Source organism: Crotalus tigris, unplaced genomic scaffold (assembly GCF_016545835.1).
Source record: "Crotalus tigris isolate CLP2741 ecotype Arizona unplaced genomic scaffold, ASM1654583v1 scf7180000017833.3397121, whole genome shotgun sequence".
NCBI classification, from domain to species: Eukaryota; Metazoa; Chordata; class Lepidosauria; order Squamata; family Viperidae; genus Crotalus; species Crotalus tigris.
The window spans coordinates 1,686,446-1,708,101 of NW_024096661.1; the positions used below are offsets into that span (position 1 = coordinate 1,686,446).

Below are 21,656 nucleotides of genomic sequence, written 5' to 3' on the forward strand. Positions count from 1 at the left end.
ACTGTAATTCTGTGCTTCTGCTAAGAAATCTCCCTGTGACTTGTAGGCTGCTCTGGCTTCATCTAAGGCTTTGTGAGCGACTGTATTTTTCAACTGATAAATCCATTCCTTCGAGAGAATGATGGGCTCGTTGTCTGGTAGCTCGGGCATTGGATTAAAGTCTTGCCCGGTGGCCACTCTGAAAGAGGTGAAGCCAGAACTAGTGTGTACAGCATTGTTATAAGGAACCTCTGCAAAAGGCAAGAGGTCGGTCCAGTTATCTTATTGATAATTAATAAAGTATCTCAGGTATTGTTCTAGAATTGAGTTTGTCCGTTCTTCCATGGACTTGAAAGATAGGAGCTCAAAGATACTACTTTCTTTATATTAACTGTATATGCTTAGCTTTTCATGTCTACTAAAGGATCACTGGAGAAAAGTTGTGCAACTTGCCTGGATCATCTATGCCAGGGGTAGGCAAGCTTGGCTCTTTTATTACTCGTGGACTTCAACTCTCAGTTGAAGGGATTCTGGGAGTTGAAGTCCACGAGTCATAAAAGAGCCAAGCTTGCCTACCCCTGGTCTATGCTAAACAGTTTGAATAATAGAGTTAAAAGGAGCCAAGGTGGCTACCAAGTTCAATCCCCAGCTCACTAGAAGAATCTGTTTTAAAATGTCTGATGGCTTTCTAGCCTCTGCCTATGAAAGGGGGCCCCTATAGTTCTATTGTCAAACATCTTTTACTGTTAGGTTCATCTGGAATCTACCTTCCTGTAACTTAAAACCATTACCTTGTATTCTGCATTCTGGGGTAATAGCACAGATTTTTATCTTTTCCTATGTAACCTTTTTTTTGAGATATTTGACAAATGTTATCATATTTCCATTCAGTTTTCTCTTCTTGAGGTAAAACATTTCCAATTCCTTCAACCTTGCTCTCTGGTCATCCTTATTGGCTCTTCACTTAGTCTGTTCCAGCCTGTCACAATCTCTGTTAAAGTACAGGAGGAGATGGAATACTCAAGATTGGATCTGACCATTGCAAAGGTAAGTGAAAATATGACTTCCAATGATTTAAGGTTCTCTTTGCCTTTTCTTTGCCACCGCACACTGATTCATGTTGTAATCAACTACAATTCCAAGATCTTCCCAAATACTATAGCCAAGATAGTTATCTCTTGTTTTATGCCTATGAATTTGACTATTGTTTCCTAAATGTATATATTTACATTATTTCAGTTATAATTCACTCTACTACTTTCATCCCATTTTTTTCTAGCATATCAATAGCATTTTGAATTTTTGCCTTCTCAGGTATTAGGTATCCTATTTTGTGTCTTTATAAAAATGATAAGCATTCTTTCCACTTCTTCATTCAAGTATTTAATACAAAAAAGTTGAACAGAACAGGCCTCAAGAGCCTTAGATGATACTTCATTTCAATTTGTCTGCAGCACTGCTATGGTTTGTTAAGGAACTTACCCCATCGAAAAGAGTCCCAGCAGATTTTACTCATTGCCAACTATAGAGGCTCTCATCTCCATTTCCCCAGCCAAAAATGAAGTATAATTATACTGCTTACGTTTTGTTTTTCCTTTATCTGGCTGACTACTGAAAATCACTGCAGGGTTTTCAAGGTTTTTAGAGTTGTGATCTGTCCTGGAATTTTTGCAGGTGTTGATGGTAGACTGGCTTGTCTGTAAATCCCTGTACCCAACTTTTTAAAGACAGGGCCAAGATTTTTCACAAAAGATAACATGCAGTTTTGATCAACTCATCCTTCAGTACCTTAAGACAGGAAGGGCACTAGGATTTATGTAGTCTGGAAATTGAATCTAATTCAAACTAAATAAGCAATTTGGGGAACTTTCAACCTTGTGTTCAAATTGCCTGGTGGAACATATTTCATTTTCTCAAAACAGATTGCTCCAAATAGGAGTTGTGTAATTCCAATTTTTTCTACATATTAGCATTCTGTTGTTTCTATTCAGCATTTAGTATACTGAAACTTTTCTCTTCTTTTTATTTTGAATATATCTAGATAAGCATTTTATTGTTTTTAGTTTCCTCCACCAATCTCAGCTTATTCTGCACACTAAAACAATATATTTAGCATTTTAATTGCATAAAATAATTAACCACATTTTTTCCTTCAGTGCCTGAAAGATAAATATTTTTATAGACCCAAAATGGGCACTGAACAAAGCACAAATTGCATTTCCATATATTAGACTCAAGAAAAATATTAAACTTTAAAAATATACACTAAATGTTTCTAATATATTCTGTTTGGCTACCACTATATTACTAACAAATTTATTCAGCTTAGAGGTTGATTAAATAGTTGTGATCTATACATAAATACTGCTAAAATGCCCGCTGGTTTCTTTTATAGTCAAGTTGTGAAAATGTTTACCCTTGTAAGTATTTCTCCACTTTAAACACATCTTTGTTCTCCATGTCAATGAAATGCTTTAGGGGCAGAATAAAACATAATTGTGCTTCAGCTAATCATGATTTATTTTAAACCAGAAAATTAAAACCCCCGATTGTGAATGATGTTGGCAATCAGCTAAACTGACTCTTGCTTTGAAAACTGAACATCTGAACTAAAACTGAATTAAGCTTATCATTCTATCTTCCGTCATGAAAATATTTTCTTTTATATCAACTGTTCTAATAGCCATTCTTCCTGGAATTGAGACTAAATGTCACTTTTATATATCACCAACATATTTTCTGGTTTTTCTTCTATCATTTCTTTCTAGAAACTAATATTATATTGTTAAAATGGCTAATCTTCATGAATCTCAAATGATATACATTTTGATATAACTTGTATTTATTTGTACAGAAATGAGAAATAGTTTTTATATCAAGGACTGTTTATGTTTGGTCCTAATGCAGAATCTAGTTTTAAAACAGATTCAGCAAATGTTTAGTTCAAGCTGGAAAAAAAAATACTCAGTGCACATCCAATACAATTTTTATATAAGACCTTGTAATGTCTTTAATATAAAAGGCTGTATTTAAAAAAATAGTGAAACCTGGTAAACTTTTATTTAAGAACATTACATTACCATTTGTAATTATTTTTAAAAAAGAAAGAACTAAACTAAATAAAACAAGGCAATAAGTTTCACACACTTACTGAAATACTGGTTGTTTTTTTTTTTTTTAAAAAAAGGGGGGAGGACATTTTTATCATGGCTTCACAGTTCCAGATTGCTGGTATAAAATATCAAATCTGAAAGTTACCTACCAAACAATAGCTTTCCACTGATTCCACATCATCCCTTTAGATTAAATATTTTTCAAATTTGGAAAAATGTTCAACTTGTCAAGTAGAAAACAAATCTTAGTTCGTGGTGTGGCATTCCAAAAAAAATGCACGTAAGTATTTACAGGATATTTACACCATACATATTATCTTGTAGAATTCTAAACAATTCTACTGTTTTTTTGATCTGAAGAGATCTGTTACGACACCCGAGGTCTTTTAGGTGGTGGTGGTGGCATTAGTTCAGTGTCAGGATCGAGGTGATGTTTACGTGGTTGTCCTGGAGTTGCTGTCATGCATTTTTCAATGAATTCAAAAAGTATTTCTTTTGTCACTGGATGTTGTATACTGTTGCAAACAGCTGGAAGGGAAAAACGCATTGTGAGAGCAAGAAAAAACATTTATTCGCAGTTGTACTTACAGAGAATGGAGATTCTCAAAATCCAATAGATCCAAACCAATTGCCCTGCACACTTCTATGAGTACGATGACAACATAATCCATGGAATGAAATTCAAAGAAAGTCCCATTCATGAGCAGCCATGTTCAACTAGTTCAAAAGAAGAATGTTCCTTGTAAAGGTCAGTTTCTACACTGACACCTAAAAGTTCTCATACCCTCAAAACCAGAATTTTTGATGCTTCTTCTCCAGTCTCTGAGACTGCTACTACTAAGATTGATCAATCAATCAATCAATCAATCAGAATAGAACTGGAAGGGACCTTGGGGGTCTTCTACTCCAACCCCCTGCTTAATCAGGAGACCCTATATCATTTCAGACAGATGGCTGCCCAGTCTCTTCTTTAAAACCTCCAGTGATAAAGCACCCACAACTTCTGAAGGCAAGCTGTTCCACCGGTTAATTGTCCTCACTGTTAAGAAGTTTCTCCTTAATTACGGGTTATTTCTCTCGATTAGTTTCCATCCATTGTTTCTTGTATTGCCTTCTGGTCCTTTGGAAAATAAGTTGACCCCCTCTTCTTTGTGGCAGCCCCTCAAATAGTGGAATACTGCTATCATATCACCCCTAGTCCTCCTTTTCTCTAGACTGGCTATACCCAATTTCTGCAACCGTTCTTCATAAGTTTTTGTCTCCAGGCTCTTAATCATTTTAGTTGTTCTTTTTTGCACTTTTTCCAAAATCTCAACATCTTTTTTGTAACATGGTGACCCAAACTGGATGCAGTATTCCAGGTGTGGTCCCACTAAGGATTTATAAAGTGGTACTAATACTTCATGTGATTTTGATTCTATGCTTCTGTTTATACAACCCAGGATTGTATTAGCTTTTTTGGCTGCTGCCACACACTGCTGGCTCATGTTTAAGTGATTGTCCATAGGACTCCAAGGACCCTCTCACAGTTACTGTGAGCAGTTGAGCTCACACAGTTGAGCCAGGCTTCGCCTAATCTATACTTGTATCCCTGGTTTTTCCTGCCTAGGTATAAAACCTTGTTTTTCTCCAAATTAAATTTCATGTTGTTGGATAGGGCCCATTGTTCAAGTCTGTCAAGATCTTTTTGGATTCTGAGTTTGTCTTCTGGGGTGTTGGCTATTCCTGCCAGCTTAGTGTCATCTGCACTATACTGTACTGAATCCTGTGATGAACAGCCTGGTATGTGCCTTGTAACTATGTAATAAATTTTGATATCGTATTTTGGAAACATTAGTCTAAAAGGTTAATTCATTACTGTAAGAAGCAATTAAAACCTTTTAAACAAATTTAAATGTTTGCTATTAATTGTAAGCGATTGTGTAATGTTTAGGCATATACAGACAATACATTATTTGGGGGAAAGTATAGATTTTTATGTAATTTCATGTTTTTATGGAGAGTATTGACACCTAAACTGTACAAATATGGAATCCTGAACAGCATGTAACTATGGCTGTACGCATAAATATCAGTGATGTGTTAATAAAAGCATCACAACAAATAATATGATACTTAAATATTTTTGTAACTTTCATTACAACATACCAATAGTATTTTTCCTCTGGATTTTCAAAATACATTTTGTCACATGAAGTGCACAGAGTTAAAATGCATTTTAGTTTGAGCTATTCAACACCAACAATAATAATTTGTAATGATTTTTAAAGCATTTTCCTTGGGAAGAAACTTATTGTTTTACAATTTTTATTAGATTCTTTTTAATAGCAGTAGGAAAATTAGTATGTACTATATAAGGAAACATTTTTTCATAATTTTAATCTCTTATTTCCCATGTTTTGCACATTATTTTAGGATGTAGAAATTTTCACTGAGTAGTGGCTGTCTTAATTTGAATACAATTGAAAATATCAGACAAGAGAAGACCACTTGATATGAATGCTCCATGCCAGTCCACATTTCATTTTTAAATATGTATGAGTCAAACTCTGGTTCTGAACTCCAGTTTTTATCGAAGCCAAGAAAACTCAAATTATGAATCTTAAAGTCTTTGCCAAAAAAAGTTATTTTTGCTAGTTAAAGTTTAATAACAAAATGCAGATACAGAACCAATTTATTGCACTTACCCATTGCTGTACTGTAAGCATTGGGAAAACTTTTGTCTAGCCTTTGTCTCATAAATACCCAGCTGTTGTTTTCAAACTTGCATTCTATTATTTTATTATCAAATTGCTTCAAGTCTTTTGTTACCTGTTTTTAAAAATAAAGATTTTTTGTTGCAAATGAAAAAAGTCACTTTGTTTCTCAAATTCAGATCATTCAGTACCAAATTACTTGCTACAAACATATTATGTACCCCAAATATACAAGAAGCATGATAAAAGCAGAAAACAGTGAAGTTAAATTTCAATTTATGAATATATATTGAAATTGTATTTGAATACATAACATCCGTATGGGGCAGTAGTGGCGAACCTATGGCACGTGTGCCAGAGGCGGCACTCAGAGCCCTCTCTGTGGGCACACGCGCCATGCCCTGGAGATGGCAACCATCCCTCTTCAACCAGCTGCCCGCTAACTAGCCAAGGTCCATGTGGCTGGATGCATCCCAGCACCCATGCGCTTGCTGACCTCTGTGCAGGGGCTGATGGTGTCAGGCAGCAGCTGCCCCGGCCCCTGCCTCGCCTTGCCCTGTGACAATGGCTCCCCCGCCCTGTCTTGCCTTGCCTTGCTTCACCCCACAGAACGAGCCTCCTGCCCACTGCCCCACCTGCCAGAGACCCCCTGGATTTCCCCCAACCCTGCCCAGCCCCCACAGGTGTCTCTCCCCATGAGCAACATTGAGGTGATCACGCCCACCTTGGCCACACCCAAACAGTCTGCCATGAGCACCACAGCCACGCCCATCTGGCAACTGGCGATAAGTAAGTGGGTTTTGGGTTGCAGTTTGGGCACTCGGTTTCTAAAAGGTTTGCCATCACTGCTATGGGGCATGTAATTTTTTTAAGGGGGAAAAACCTAGAACGCAGAAATGCAAAGGATTTCTGTTTAAATTACAAGATGTTTTATTCTTGATCTAATTACATATACAGAAATAGAATATCAAATAGAACACAGGAAATTGTGTCTATTGTGTTATTTAATCAGAAGAATATATTTCATAAGCTCCTAAAACTTATCAGCTTAGATTTTTAAATAAATTATACTTGTCATTTGAATCAGTAAACGTATACTAAAATCAACTTTTAAAATTGTCCAACATTTCTGTAATCCTATTTCTCCTCAAAGTAGCAATAATTATGGTCACAAAAATTATGAGTTTGTACAAATTTACAATGATAAAAATTCAAATAAACCAGACACAAATCAAACACTTAATGGTAAATGTATTATATTTTCCCCACAGGTGTAAGTTACAAATCCACTTTCCATCTGTTTGAAACTAAGTAACCAATGGGAAATCTATGGCCTCCAGATGTTGATAACTGTAGCTTCCAATATTCATTTCCATTAATATCCTGACTGGGGCTGCAGGGAATTATAATTTAACACATTCGAGAATCAGAAATGCCATATACTTTTGTCTTAGTGCCTTTATAACAAAATAATCCAAATGCTTCCAGGGTTGGTTTTATTAAAAAAAAGTTAAACCATATGCAGATACCTTTCAAGCTGTATTTTACAATTAGATTAACACCAAGTCATAGAATTATTTGCATCCACTTAACATTTTGTTTGTTTTGGATACTTTATCTTGTGTACCTTATTAGCCATGCAAAATTTTGGAGTAGCTATGGTAACCTCTGTTGTTGAACATGTTCTATTTTTCTAAACAAAACCCATGCTATTCTTGTTTTCATTATATGAGAAATGGTTTCTGTACTAGAGTGGAAATGAATAGTCTAATCTTGTCCCAAGGCAATAATTTATAATTTCTTTATTTTTTCATATACATTTTATTAAGAATTTTAAACAGCAGATTAAACCTAACAAGAATTAATATAAAGAAAAGAAAGAAAAAAGAGAGAGATAAAGCCCAAAGTATAAAAAGAAAAAAATGAAAAGAAACAGAAGGAAGTAGCTTCTGATTGTATAGACACCCTGCAGTAAATGGCTTGGGTCTGTCCAATAATTGGTGATAGATTTCCAAAGGCACTCAATGGTGATATCACTTTGATGGTCAATCTCCCTGATTCTCTCTTCTACTATTAATTTGACCTTCTCCAGAGTTAATTGGCTTAAAGATTCAGGATAAATACAACTGCAAAGTTCTGCTATACAGATACAGGGACAATGAGATTGGTAGCTGTCTGTCAACAGCAGAAACATCAGGCCTGTAGATGTAACTTGATTCAAAATACTGAGATTAGAATCCAAGACCAGGCATGAGTCTTAATACTTAGTATTAAGCTTCAAAGCTTCAATACGGCACTGGGATACTGAATGAAGTCCTAAAGAAATTTCAATGACTTCATAATTTGTGTATGGGTCAAGTTGTATCCTATATAATAGTTGGGCAACTGTTTTAACTGTAAACAATTTAACTGCTGCTGGAATGTAATATGCCCCGTTGCCTATAAAATTTAATATAACAAATTTAAATTTGTGTGCTCTTTTGGGCAGTAGAAGTGGCATAATTTATCTGGGTTGTTAATTTCCTGGAGGCCCGAAATACTATGCCCAAATATTAAAACATCTGACCTGCTCTAATTCATGGGAACCAATTGTCCACTTGTGCTTTTGTCTTTTGTTAGAAGAAAACTAAAACTTTGGATTTATCATAATTGATTATAAATTGATCCTCATTACAGTAGGATTCCAGGGTTCTCAGTGCCAGCTTCATGCCTACAGAAGTATTTCAGCTTAACTAGTATCTTAATACACTATTGTTGAAGCAGCAAGGTATTATTTTGTTCTGAAGAAATTTTGCAAATTCTCAAATGCACTTCCCCAAAAATTCCCCATCCTCTTAATTGTAAACCATTATCATTTCTGTAGTAATTTAAATTTATTTAGATCTAATCATCACAAGTGCTTCCTTCTAACCCCACTAATCCCCCCGGCCCCCTGTACACATACCAGTAATTCATATCACCACCACTGTGGCAATTATATTGATTTCTGGTGGGACATTGGATTTAAATCTTTTTAGCAGAAGTGACATCATGAGAAATGTTGGGAGTTTTACCCAACAAATTATCCACCACAGAATAAGGTTAGAATCATTTCCATTTCGTTAGCGTGATTAACTGCCCAATGTGTCCATCCATATTCTTTTTTATAGCATATCACATATGTCACAGAAAAGCATTTCTCAGCCAGATGTTTTACAGCTGTGGAATCAGCTAGTCACATTCAGGAAAACATGCCCTTTCCTAATCCACAGTGAATATGATTGCACATAGAAAAAAACATTAGACTGCATAATGAATTGAAAATGCATATTAATTGGTAATCACTGCCAGGTAAAATGTATCTTTAGCTAGCTAAGTCCATCCATCCATTTCTTGTTAAAAGAGGAAAAGATGTTAGTGAACCACTTGTTTGAGAAGGAAAAGTGAAGGGAAGAAAGTTTATTGTAGTCAATCACTTTCTCAAATTAGCATTCTCTATAAGGCTGTGTCACAATTTATCATTCTTATAGTGTTCACAGAATTAAAATAGCAGAAAATTATGTGCTTGCTCTATTTCACTGTGACAATTAAGTGGGATTAACTAACTATCTATGTACTTGCTTGGCCATTCATTAACAATCTGGAAGATCTTTCCAGAAAATGATAACATCTGCCAGAACAACAACCTAAATGCATTTTCCTAACAGAAAGTGCTGATCAGTTTAAACAATGACACGTTACTATAATTATTCTGAATATACTGGAAGGAGGGGAGGGGGATAAAACATTCCTTTCCCCCCCTATAATTTATGCGATCACTATCTACTATAATCACTGGTCCAACCTACAAATCACAGTTTAGTAATATCAGAAAGTAACACTTGTAAAAACTAGGACGGCTTAGATTCATCAATACCAGCCATCAATAAAAAGTTTGTTCTTGTTTTGTAAGGTAGACCCTCCAGAATTCTCTGCTTTTCTTATCCCATTAAAGCAGGAACAAGCAATCTTTGGAAATGGACTGCATTGGTGTTTGTTTTTTTTTAATTAACCTTCAAAGGCCACGTGATGCAAGGGGATAACTTTACTAGAAGAGTGAGAAAAACAGTCATAAGTCGCTTTTTCAGTGCCATTGAACCTTCAAATGGTCACTAACTGAATGGCTATAAGCTGAGGACTACTTGCATTTATTTTTTCTTGATGCAAGACTGATGCTTTCCTTCATTACCTTTAATACAAGCATGGCAAGAAAAGGAGGGCCTGGGAAGGCAGAGGGGAAGGACCGGTGGGCAGGCCTGTTGGGTATGGTGCATTTGAATGCAAGTGCAGCAGCTAATGGTAAGTAAGGCACTGAGAAGATCAGTGGTTGCACGGGCCATGCCCCATAAGACCTTCTTGGAATTGGTCTGAAATAGGAATTTTAGTTCAACTTGGTGGTTCAGTCAAACTCCCCTGCTGATACAGTTCTACAAATGAATTATTGAGTCTGTCATTGGTACCTCTATAACTGTCTGGTTTGACACAGCAACCAAACAAATCAGACACTGACTTTAGCCAATAGTTAGGACTGCAGAAAAAACATTTGCAACCAGCCTGCCTTCCACTGAGGACCTGCACGAGCCAGAAAGAGGGCTGTGAAAATATTTATAGACACATTCTGGACACCTCACATCCTGGACATAAACTGTTTAAACTCTTTCCCTCAAGGCGACGCTATAGGGCATTGCATGCCTAAACAACTAGACACAAGGACAGTTTTTCCCCCATGCCATCACTATACTAAACAACTAATTCCTACAACACTGTCTATGTTCTAGGATGTCAAACCATCTAGTAGAGCTGTATTACCTATTATCCTTCTCATCTTTTCATCTTTCCTATTATCTATTTCCTTAGCTTCTTATAATTTGTTTGTAGCTCATGATTTATGTTGCCTTTATTTAGTATCCTATTATGATTTATGTTATTTGCTTATTTAGTATCCTATGACTATCACTGAGTTTGTATCTTATGGTTTATTATGATTGTTTTTTAAGATTATGATCATGATTTATCACTTGTTGCTTGTATGTATACTAAGAGCTTATGCATCAGAGACAAATTCCTTGTGTGTCCAATCACACTTGGCAATAAAAGAATTCTATTCTGTTCTGTTCTGTTCCATTCCGTTCTCTACTTCATGCCTATCTTTTCTGTCTAATACACAACATGGATTTTTATCCTTCTCAGGAAAAAAAACCCAAATCATATATAAAAAGGATCTCCAAAAAGCAAAAAGCAAAAAAAAAAAAAAAAAGACAAGGACTCTTTATCTGTAAATGTTTACATAATAATATAGCCCAAATATATTTTAAAAATAACTGTCAGATATATTTTGCAAAACTGCCCCTAAATCTGTGGTGGCAAACCTATGGCACGCGTACCACAGGTGGCACGCAGAGCCCTCTCTGTGGGCACGCGCACTGTCACCCCAGTCCTAGGCCTTCAGCTGGGTTTTATAAAACCTTTTCGCTTTAGGCCTCCGCCACTGTGAGCAAAAAAATAAAAAGATTCAATCAATCAATCAATTTCAATTTCTTGCGGAAAAAAAGATCTCGCAAAATTGGAATTGATTGATTGAACTTTTTAATTCCCACCCAGTCTGCTGTTACCACCACAGCCACACCTACCCAATGGGCGATGCCTACCCAATTGGCCACACCCACCCATGGGCCACGTCCACCCGGCACCCAACGACACATAAGTGGGTTTTGGGTTGCAGTTTGGGCACTCGGTCTCTAAAAGGTTCGCCATCACTGCCCTAAATCTTTATGTAAGAACAGCTCAACTACCACAGCAATTGAGCAATTCAGAGGTATAAGATAATACATTCTTTCAGTTCTACTCTTTAATTTAAAAAAATGTTTTCCTTCATCATTTTAAATCCTTTTAGGTAATAAAACAATGTTTCTACATAAGGCCCCTCTTTGTCAAATGCAGCCTCCCAGTTGGCATAACATGAATGAAATCCAATACATGTTTCTGTTAAAACATCAGGGAATCCATTTCTTTTGGTGGCTAGGACTCTACTTATTTACTTCATAGCTGTTGGCTACAGGGAGAAGGGTGACACGATGATGCTAATAGAAAGGCATGGACCAAATATCTGAAATGTGATTATACTTTTCAAGATCTTTTAACCCTATAGGGGGCTTCTTTCATCTCCGTAACGGCATGCTAAAATCAGCATTGTGTCATGCCACTAAGTTTTGTAGCCTGCTACTGATGGGGAACAGAGGAGAGAGACTGATTATGTGTGTGCTAACAGAAGCATCTTTTTCTAAGGAACTGGAAGGGAGAATGAGTCCTGTTTCTCACAAAATACATTATAAATAATTTGCAGGACCACAGAAAGCAGAACTTCTGCTAACACAATATTAGATTCTACCATTTGTACTGTTCCTGAAAACTAATGACAAACCATTGCATTATATTTTAAATATATACTTAAAAATCAATGAAAGTGGCATATAAATCCATATAAAATTGGTGTGCTTATCAAGGAGCAAATATAGATTTCAATTCCCTCATTGTATGTATGCTTGATGTTAACTGTGGTCTGCTCTATATATTAAGTGAAATGTTCTATATATAGCATATAGAATTAAAATGTCTCATTAAAATAATAATTTTGAATTGGAATATACTCAATAAATATAAATGGTCTTAATTCCCCATCAAAAAGGAATAAAATATTTCATAGGCTACAGAAACTTAAAATGAACATAATTTGTCTACAAGAGACTCATATTAAGAGACAACACTCTAGAATTTTAGAACAGCCAAAACTAGGCAAACTTAATCTCTCTTCGGCATTACAAAAGAAAAGAGAGATAGTGATATATATAAAAGAAAAGTTGAATCCAAAACAAATTTATTATGACGAGGAAGGAAGAATAGTAATGGTGGAGATTTCATGGAATCAAAAACAAATATTGTTGGTGGCAATATGTGCCCCCAATGAGAAACAAGAGCAATTTTTTCAACAACTATACAACAAACTTGTGAACTTAAACTATCATAGTCTTTGTATATTGGGAGACTTTAATGAAATTATGGATGCAGTTCGAGACTACAAAAGCCATAAACAAGGGAAGAAAGGAAGTAATATTTTACCTAAATCTTATTTAAAAATGAAAGATGAACTATGTTTGCAGGATATATGGCGAGAGATGAATCCAGGAAAGACACAATATACTTTTTACTCTAACAGGCATAAATCTTGGTCAAGAATAGACATGATAGGGACCTCCCATGACTTGAAGACTATGATACAGGAAGTTGAAATAGAATCAAATATTTGGGCAGACCATAACCCAATTAAAATGACATGGAAAGGATCTAAGAAAAGATTGAGATGGTCTCTGAATAAATCTATTTTGAAGGAAAAAGAATTTTTACAATTAGCAACAAAAGAAATGGATTTTTTTTAAGATCAATAAAAAGGAAGATACTTCTATTCAAAATGTTTGGGACATGGCAAAAGCATACTTTAGAGGTTTAGCTATAACTACTATGTTGCTAACAAGAACAAAGAAAAGAGAATCACGCAGTCCAAATTGAAATAACAGCTTGGTATATTGGAGCTGGAGTTACAAACTGATCCACAAAAGAAAAAATTGAAGATACAAATGGACTTAATAAAACATAAATTATATCTACTTGAGATTGATACTATGTAACAACAGATTAAACGAGCCAAACAGAACTTTTTTGAAAATGCCAATAAACCAGGTAGATGGCTTGCATATAGACTGAAAAAAGAAAGAGAAAAAAGATCAATAAGTAAATTACTGGATGAAAAGGGTGAAATACACTGTTATAATGATGGTATCGAAAAAATTGCTAAGGCCTTTTATGAGCTACTTTATAAGGCTGAGAAGATCTCTGAAGAAGCAATTCAGGACTATTTAAAAAAAGCAAATCTTCCAAAAATATCAGAAAATATGCGACAGAGGTTAAATGAGAAGATATCAATGATGGAGATCATAGAAGCAATTAAAAGACAAAAGCAAGATACTACCTGCAGAATTTTATGTAGCTTTACAAGATACCGTGACTCCTTTTCTGAAGGACCTGTCTAATGAAACTTTTATACAGACAAAAGTTCCGAACTCATGGACTGAAACTAATATTACCTTGATACCTAAAGAAGATACAGATCCTACACAAATTAAAAAACTACAGGCTAATATCGTTACTAAATGTGGATTATAAACTCTTTGCTGCAATTTTGGCAGAAAGAATGAAAAGCTTTTTAATAGAATTTATTCACCCAGACCAAAATGGCTTTCTTCCTAAAAGACAGATAAAGAACAACTTAAGGATTATTTTAAATATTTTGGAGTATTATGAAAATCATCCAGGGAACCAGATGGCGCTCATATTTCTTGACGCACAAAAAGCATTTGATAATTTAAATTGGCAATTTATGTTTCAACAACTACAGGAAATGGACTTTGGTAAAAACTTTATTAAAGCAATCCAAGAGATCTACAAGAAACAATGAGCAAGGATACTTATAAATGGAGATTATACAGAGAGCTTTGATATTAAAAAGGCACGAGACAGGGATGTTTTTATTTTTACTCTGGAGGTATTGACTAGAAACATCAGGCAAGACATATTAAAGGTCTTGAGATTAAAGACCAGAAATATAAATTACAGGCTTTCGCGGACGATCTGGTCTTTATCTTAGAGGAGCCTTTGGAAACAGCCCCTAAACTTTTGCAGAAAATTGAGAAATTTGGAGAAATGGCTGGATTGAAAATAAATAGGGAAAAAACTAAAGTGTTAACAAAAAAATTTAACTGATAAACAGAAAACTCAACTCGCCAAAAAGACAAATCTTCAAATAGTTAAAAAAGTTAAATATTTAGGTATCTATCTTACGGCGAAATATTCATTACTAAAAGAAGATAACTATGAGAGACTAATAAAACAAATAAAAATAGACCTGGAAAAATGGGGAAATCTCCAACTATCATTGTTAGGAAGAATAGCGACTGTTAAAATGAACATTTTACCAAAGCTAATTTTTTTTATTTCAAACAGTTCCTGTAAAGCTGGGTAAGAAATTTTTTGACGATTTAAACGCAATGATATTAAGATTTATATGGCAAATAAAGAAAGCAAGAATTAAATGTAAACTTATACAAGACTCGAAAGATAGAGGGGGTTTTGGACTTCCAGATTGGAGACTTTATTATCAAGCAGCTATTCTGCTTTGGCTTAAAGAATGGATTACTCTGAGAAATAAGCGAATTCTCTATTTAGAGGGATATGACCTTCAACTAGGCTGGCATGCCTTTTTATGGTACGAGAAAGCTAAAATACATAAGTACTTTCAAAACCATGCTATAAGAAATGTTTTACTTCCTGAATGGGAGAAAGTTAGACACAAAATGTGTATGAAAATTCCTGAGTGGCTTTCAACGATGGAAGCATTTGCTTACCCGACTTTAATTAACTATGATAAACTTGTTAATTATAAAGATATTTTGGACAAGGACGGAAAACTCAAAGACAGGCAAGCCCTTCAACAACAAGCTATTGACTTAACATGGTGGTCCTATTTGCAAATTCAAACAAGATATGAAAAAGACATAAAAATAATGGGATTTTACAAAGAACTGACTCCACTTGATAAAATACTTTTAAAAACAGATGAACATTTGATTAAGAAGCTTTATAAATACTTATTAAATTGGAAGATGGAAGAAGAACAAGTAAAAGAGACAATGATAGAATGGGCAAAGTACTTTGGATATTCTATAGAATTAGAAGACTGACAAAAACTGTGGGATAAAAATATTAAACTTACTAAAGCAGTAACATACAAAGAAAACTAATATAAAATGTTTTATAGATGGCATATGATACCAGTTCGCTTAGCAAAAATGTTTAAAAACTTATCGGATACATGTTGGAAATGTAAGCAAAAACCGGGTACTTATTATCATGCCTGGTGGACATGTTCTATTGCAAAAAAATATTGGTCTAAGATTCATAGATGGTTAGAAAAGATGATGAAAATCCAGATAGAATTTAAACTGGAACTGTTCTTGTTAGGTATATTAAGACCTAACTATGGCAAATAAAATGATTATTTAATATTACATGTATTAACAGTTGCAAGAATAGTATTTGCCCAATTTTGGAAAAATGAAAACCTACTATCAGACCAGATTATAATTTTGAAAATCCTAGATTGTGCAGAAATGTACAGATTAACATTAGAGATGAAGGAGAAAGAAGATTCAATCTTTTATAAAACCTGGGGAAAATTTTATCAGTGGGTTGAAACACGTTAGAATAAGAAGAGATTTTAGAGTTTTATTATATTAAGTATTAAGGTTGATGATTGGAAATAGTTGTTATGCTATCAACTATGTTAATTATTTAAAGGAATATTAGTGTTTTACCAAATATCAGTTGTAACTATACCGATTTATTCTTATAAATGTCTAGTATTGTATAAACAATAATACTTAATATGAAGACCCAGATGACAGCTTGTTCGCTGAATTACTTATTTACTGTAGTTATCCACACCCTGTCCCTTTTATCCCGATTTTCCTGTACCCGCACCGACCCCACCTTTTCCCTACCCATATAAAATCTAATAAAATATATTTTAAAAAATAACAATTTCGATATATAAACAAATCATTTAAATCATATCTAAAGTATGAATAAAATAAACAAGAATACTTTAACACTTACTGTTATTTATTATTTCACATAAAACTGAAAAACCAGTTAATTGAAATAGTTTTCTTCAAATGTGCTTTGCTTCCCAGCAGCTAGCTTTATTCAAGTTGTTGTTGTTTTTTTTAAATCAAATGAGATTTCAACCCTGGAAACAATTATGCTAAAGCTGCCAGAAAATGTGTTTGCTTTGTTAAATTGAGCTTCAAAAGTATTTCAATTGAACACACATTTGTAATTGCAAGTAAGGCCTATTCTTATATCCAATTCAAAATGCTTATTTTATTACAGCTTATTATGAATATGCTGTCTAAAATGCAACAGCATAACTCTTCCATTTCTAGCCCATAATTTTATGATAATTATATGTAATAGTATGCATGAGCTGGTTTCTGTTCCTAACAAAGACCCAGATTGGCACGATAGCAGTTCTGCTTTCCCTATGGTATAATACAGCCTGTATAGGAATATTCTACAATAAGAAGAGATAGATTTAATCACGTGCTCTCAGTTTTATATCCTTTCATCTGGGCTGCAGTATACCAAAAGAATAAACATACTCTCCAAAGACTAATTATGGCATGTTTTCAGTAGCCAAGGTTGGCAACTATGAAACGTGTCTTTTATTAACTATCTCACATTCAAATGTTATTATGGAAATCATCAGTTAAATCCTGCAGATTTGTTATTTTAACATGAAATTATCTGAAAACAATTTCATCCAGTCACTTTCCTATAAATTAAATGATCATGCCAGAGTTATATTTTAATATGTTATATAATTTTGCCTTTGACTTAATCACAGCCAGGTTATCCCGCTATCCTTTCAACAGGGTTCTCATTTGGTGTGAAAATTTTCTCTTATAAGATTTGGCACTCCATATAAAATTTCCTTTAAAATATAGACACTTCTAGTTGCTTTATTAAAGAAATAAGCGCTTGAGAATTGGAAATTGTTTCACAAAAAAATAAATATTTTCATAACATGGTTAAGAGAATCTGGGTGGAGAAGAGAGAAAAAAAGAGTGTCAAGAACCACCTGATTAGTTATGCTCATCTCCCTGGGGCACGTATATAGAGATTTGATCACCACTCCTGAAAAAGAGTATGTACATAAACAAAACAGCTACAACAATTGGGGGGGGGGTTATTTCAATCTTTCTCAGAGGAAAACATAGACTATCTGTAAACTTAGAGTGGTTTTTCTCCCTCTCAAAATTGAGTCATTTCTTAAAATAAAATGTATTGATATCCAGAAGCATTAAACCTAAACATTGCTTATACAATGCATAGCTATCTATGGGATTTGCTGCCATCACACCAATTGATAACCAGCAATTTAGTCAGTTTTGAAAGAGGACTGGATAAATAAATAGAGTACTAGGCTATTAATGGTATTTACCTTGATAGCTCTTTATTACATCTAGAATTGTTGGCAGCAAATCTTAAATATAAGATGCTAGGAAGCAACAGTGGAAACAGCTATTGTCTTCTGTTTGTGAGAGTATTATTATTCTCTCTACAATAATTACAGCAATAGCAATAGCGTTTAGGCTTATATACCGCCCTGTAGTGCTTTACAGCACTCCCTGGGTGGTTTACAATGTTGAAGCATTATTTGCATATTGCCCCCAACAATCTGGATCCTCATTTTACTGACCCTGGAAGGACAGACGGCGGAATCAACCTTGAGCCCAATCAGGATCAAACTCCAGACTGTTGGCGGAGTTAGCCTGTAATATTGCATTTAACCACTGCGCCACCAGGGCTCCTAGAGAGATTAACCTGGAATTATTTAATCCTCGTGAAAAAAGATGAGTATCTCAAATTTGAATACACTAATCCTACCAAATGTCTGGAAAAGAATGGACTTAAGAAAGTAAAGAGCTAGCCATTTTAAAGTATAAATATTTCATCAAAATGTTTTAAAATAAGCTGCTTATTTCTCAGAAAGTTGCAAACATTGAACATGTGAATGCTACAACATACACACACAAACTAATAAAGCAGCATAACTTTACCTAGGCAAAAACTTACAAAGTTAATTGCTATTACCTTAATTTCTGCAAAAGGTCTATCTAAACTTCCAACATAAAGCAGTCCGACGTTCCTTGGGAGAAGCCTAAAAAAAAAAAAAAGAAAATGTCTAATTAAAAGCTGTCTTAACGCCATCATACATGTTTTGATAAGTACATGTAAAGTAATCTAACCTGTGTAGATGGCTTTTATTTTGAAGGCAACTGCTATTTTTTTTTTCCTCAATGGTGTCAGTGTGTGCATGCCTATGCACCTTCATAGCCCTACTGGTTGGCCCTCCACAACAGTCCCAATTTTCTCATATGGCTCCTTGGAAAAATTAATTGCCCACCCTGGTTTAATCTATCTATATCCTTGTTGTGGCTAAAATGGTATCCCCATCCTATTCCTGCTACTAGTTAGAATATCTAGGTTTTAGAATAAATAACTTAAATTCATTTTTATCAGATTATCATATGCAAAAAAAAGTCATCCATGAAAAAAGCAACAGCGTTTATTTAGTATAAGAAAACAAAAATAATAGTTGTTGCTATTGCTATTGATAATTGTTGCTATTGCTATTCGATAGGTATCTTTAGATTATAGAAATTATCATTTTAATTAGATTTCTCTTGTTCTGGTTGTTTTAAATATTGTTTTAAACAGGTACTAAAGTAGGTTTTCTCAAAAAATTTCTCCCATGCAATCCAGAAAGAAATTGAGCACCAAAAGTCATAAATTCAAGATTATTAGCTGAAATTAATCAAAATGTAAATATGGAAAAGTAGCAAATTGGCAGTCCGGACTGTAATTTTCAAAATTTCAAGATCAATTGCAACTTCATGAGCCATATTTACTGAAAGGCATATTTTTGTTAAGGAACAATTACAAAACTTTTTTTTACTTATCAATGCAAAACACAATGCTAAAATATAATTGGAAAAATAAATGTAAGGGTTATCTTTCAATTATAATTATGGTTTTCTTTTAGTTAAGGATTCTGGGGATGATCATCAACAATGCAAGGTGCTAACATTTTAGGATGATAAATATGAAATCATTATCACAACTTGCTAGGAAAGTTGCTGCTTATTTAAATGAAGGCATATACATTAATGGAGCTGTGATGGTGCAGTGGTTAGAATGCTGTATTGCAAGTTAACTCTGCCCACTGCCAGGAGTTCGTTCCTGACCGGCTGAAGGTTGACTCTGCCTTCCCTCCTTCTGAGATCGGTAAAATGAGGACCCAGATTGTTGGGGGCAATAGGCTGGCATTTGTAAACCATTTGAAGAGTGCTGTAAATCACTATGGAGCGATATATAAATCTAAGTGCTATCGCTATTAACAGGGAAAATCTACATGAATTATAATTAATATTCAGAAAGCCATCCTTTTGATCTATCGAGGCTTACATCAGAATATGTCATCCCCTTAACTTCAATGTAGGAAGGACATTGCTTTGATGAGAAGCAAATATTTGTGTATAGGACTAAGCTGTTCCAAATCAGTTCTCATTGTCTGAAATATAAACTGGCTGTAGTGATAACTGAATCTACTGGATGGAAGGGTCCTTATTTTTCACACTAGAACATTAAATTTTGGATAACTTTGATTATGATATAAATGGAACAAGCACCAACTCTAGTATTCTTTGCTTTCATTTCATATTTCCTTAATGTACCATTAGGACTCAGATTAAGTTTCATTGATAACATTTAAGGGAAAGATATGCAAACATTCAGAAAATCCATAAAGGAGTAAATATATTTTCACAGAACTCTGTGTAAGCTGGCTAATACTTAAGTCAGAGTTAAAGGGTCATATTCTTTCTTCTATATAAGTATTATTAAGAGTAATAAAAATGTAAAAGGACAGCTCTTTTGTTTTGTATTGTAATTTTCTTAATTATGTATTTTAACCTTGGAAATTTTTTTTTAAAAGAACAGCTTAATAAATAGCACCACATGCCTTTACTGTCACCTGACAGTTTCATTGTAGCGTGTTGAATACTTTGTCCATCCTATTTATAAATTATTCAAATAATTGATCTTCTCTCATTCCTTAGGGAGATTATTATTTCATCTAACAGTCATTGTTAGAATCTTCTCCATTTTGGTGAAGTCTCAATTCCCCCTTCCATTTCATCCCCATGTAAGAAACTTTTGTCCTCAGCAAAACATGTACAGGAAATATGAGAATAATTCACAGTTCCTTCACAGTATATTTTCATGTTTCTTGGTCTGGCAGTTTTTAATTCTTATACTGATTTTAATTCACAAATCAGATAATTTGTTTTAATTCTCTCAAACGTTTGAAAGACTAAAGCAATTGTTTTTCAGATTGTTATAATCTGTCTATGAAGAATGACAACAATGTATTTCTAGAAGCGCTGCACTATTAAACAATCACTATTATTAAATAGTGGCATAATCTGACTATTTTAAAAGTATATTTTCTCTTGTTCCCTTTAAGCAATACTTCAGTTATCTGATTAATATTGTAGTTGCTTTTTTCTTATCCTGATCTCTTACCTTCTGAGCAGGAAGATGTTAAAATGAGGAAAGAAAAACTATTTGATAGTGGATGTAAAATTGAAATGATAAATGTAGCTTTTTCACCTGTAATGCTGTCCTTTGTGTGTATAAATGGAAAATCTACTTCTATCCTTATCTTTTGAACAAATTAAACTGCTATCTTGAAGAATTGCAGTGTTGATATACAACCATCAGCTCATATAAAATGATAGCATGTTATTAATCTAATTAGCTACAGGATGTTATTTCTGTATCCCTGGGCTCCAGTCCATTTTATCCAGTGTTCATTTGTTATTTTGGAACATTATTCTTACATAAGGGAATGAAAAACAGGATAGACTAGAAAACAAAAACCTCAATAACAAATGCCAGTGGAGATGTTCAATTCAATTTCATCAAAGCAGACACATTATTCTTGTAGTAAACATTAAATACAAAGTTGACCAAATTTTTACAAATTTTAGCAAAGACAAGCATTAAATATGTCACTTTCACAAGATATACACATACACACACACACACACACACGTATAATATATACATACATGCACAAAATACATGATGCAAACATTAATCATCTATTAGCTCA

The 21,656-nt window shown here is 34.2% G+C and overlaps 1 protein-coding gene across 3 annotated transcripts in view; it reads right to left on the reverse strand.

Moving 5' to 3' along the window:
• Positions 1-2,004: 2,004 nt before the first annotated feature.
• The window catches only part of RNGTT (RNA guanylyltransferase and 5'-phosphatase), a 134,520-nt gene continuing 114,868 nt past the window's right edge, over positions 2,005-21,656 (reverse strand). For all 3 annotated transcript variants that reach the window (XM_039343100.1, XM_039343099.1, XM_039343098.1), the window contains 3 exons: positions 18,572-18,638; positions 5,780-5,903; positions 2,005-3,620 (listed from right to left, as the gene is read on the reverse strand). In XM_039343100.1, coding sequence (XP_039199034.1) covers positions 3,460-3,620; positions 5,780-5,903; positions 18,572-18,638 — 352 coding nt within the window. In that variant the 3' untranslated portion in view covers positions 2,005-3,459. The remainder of the gene's footprint in view (positions 3,621-5,779; positions 5,904-18,571; positions 18,639-21,656) is intronic.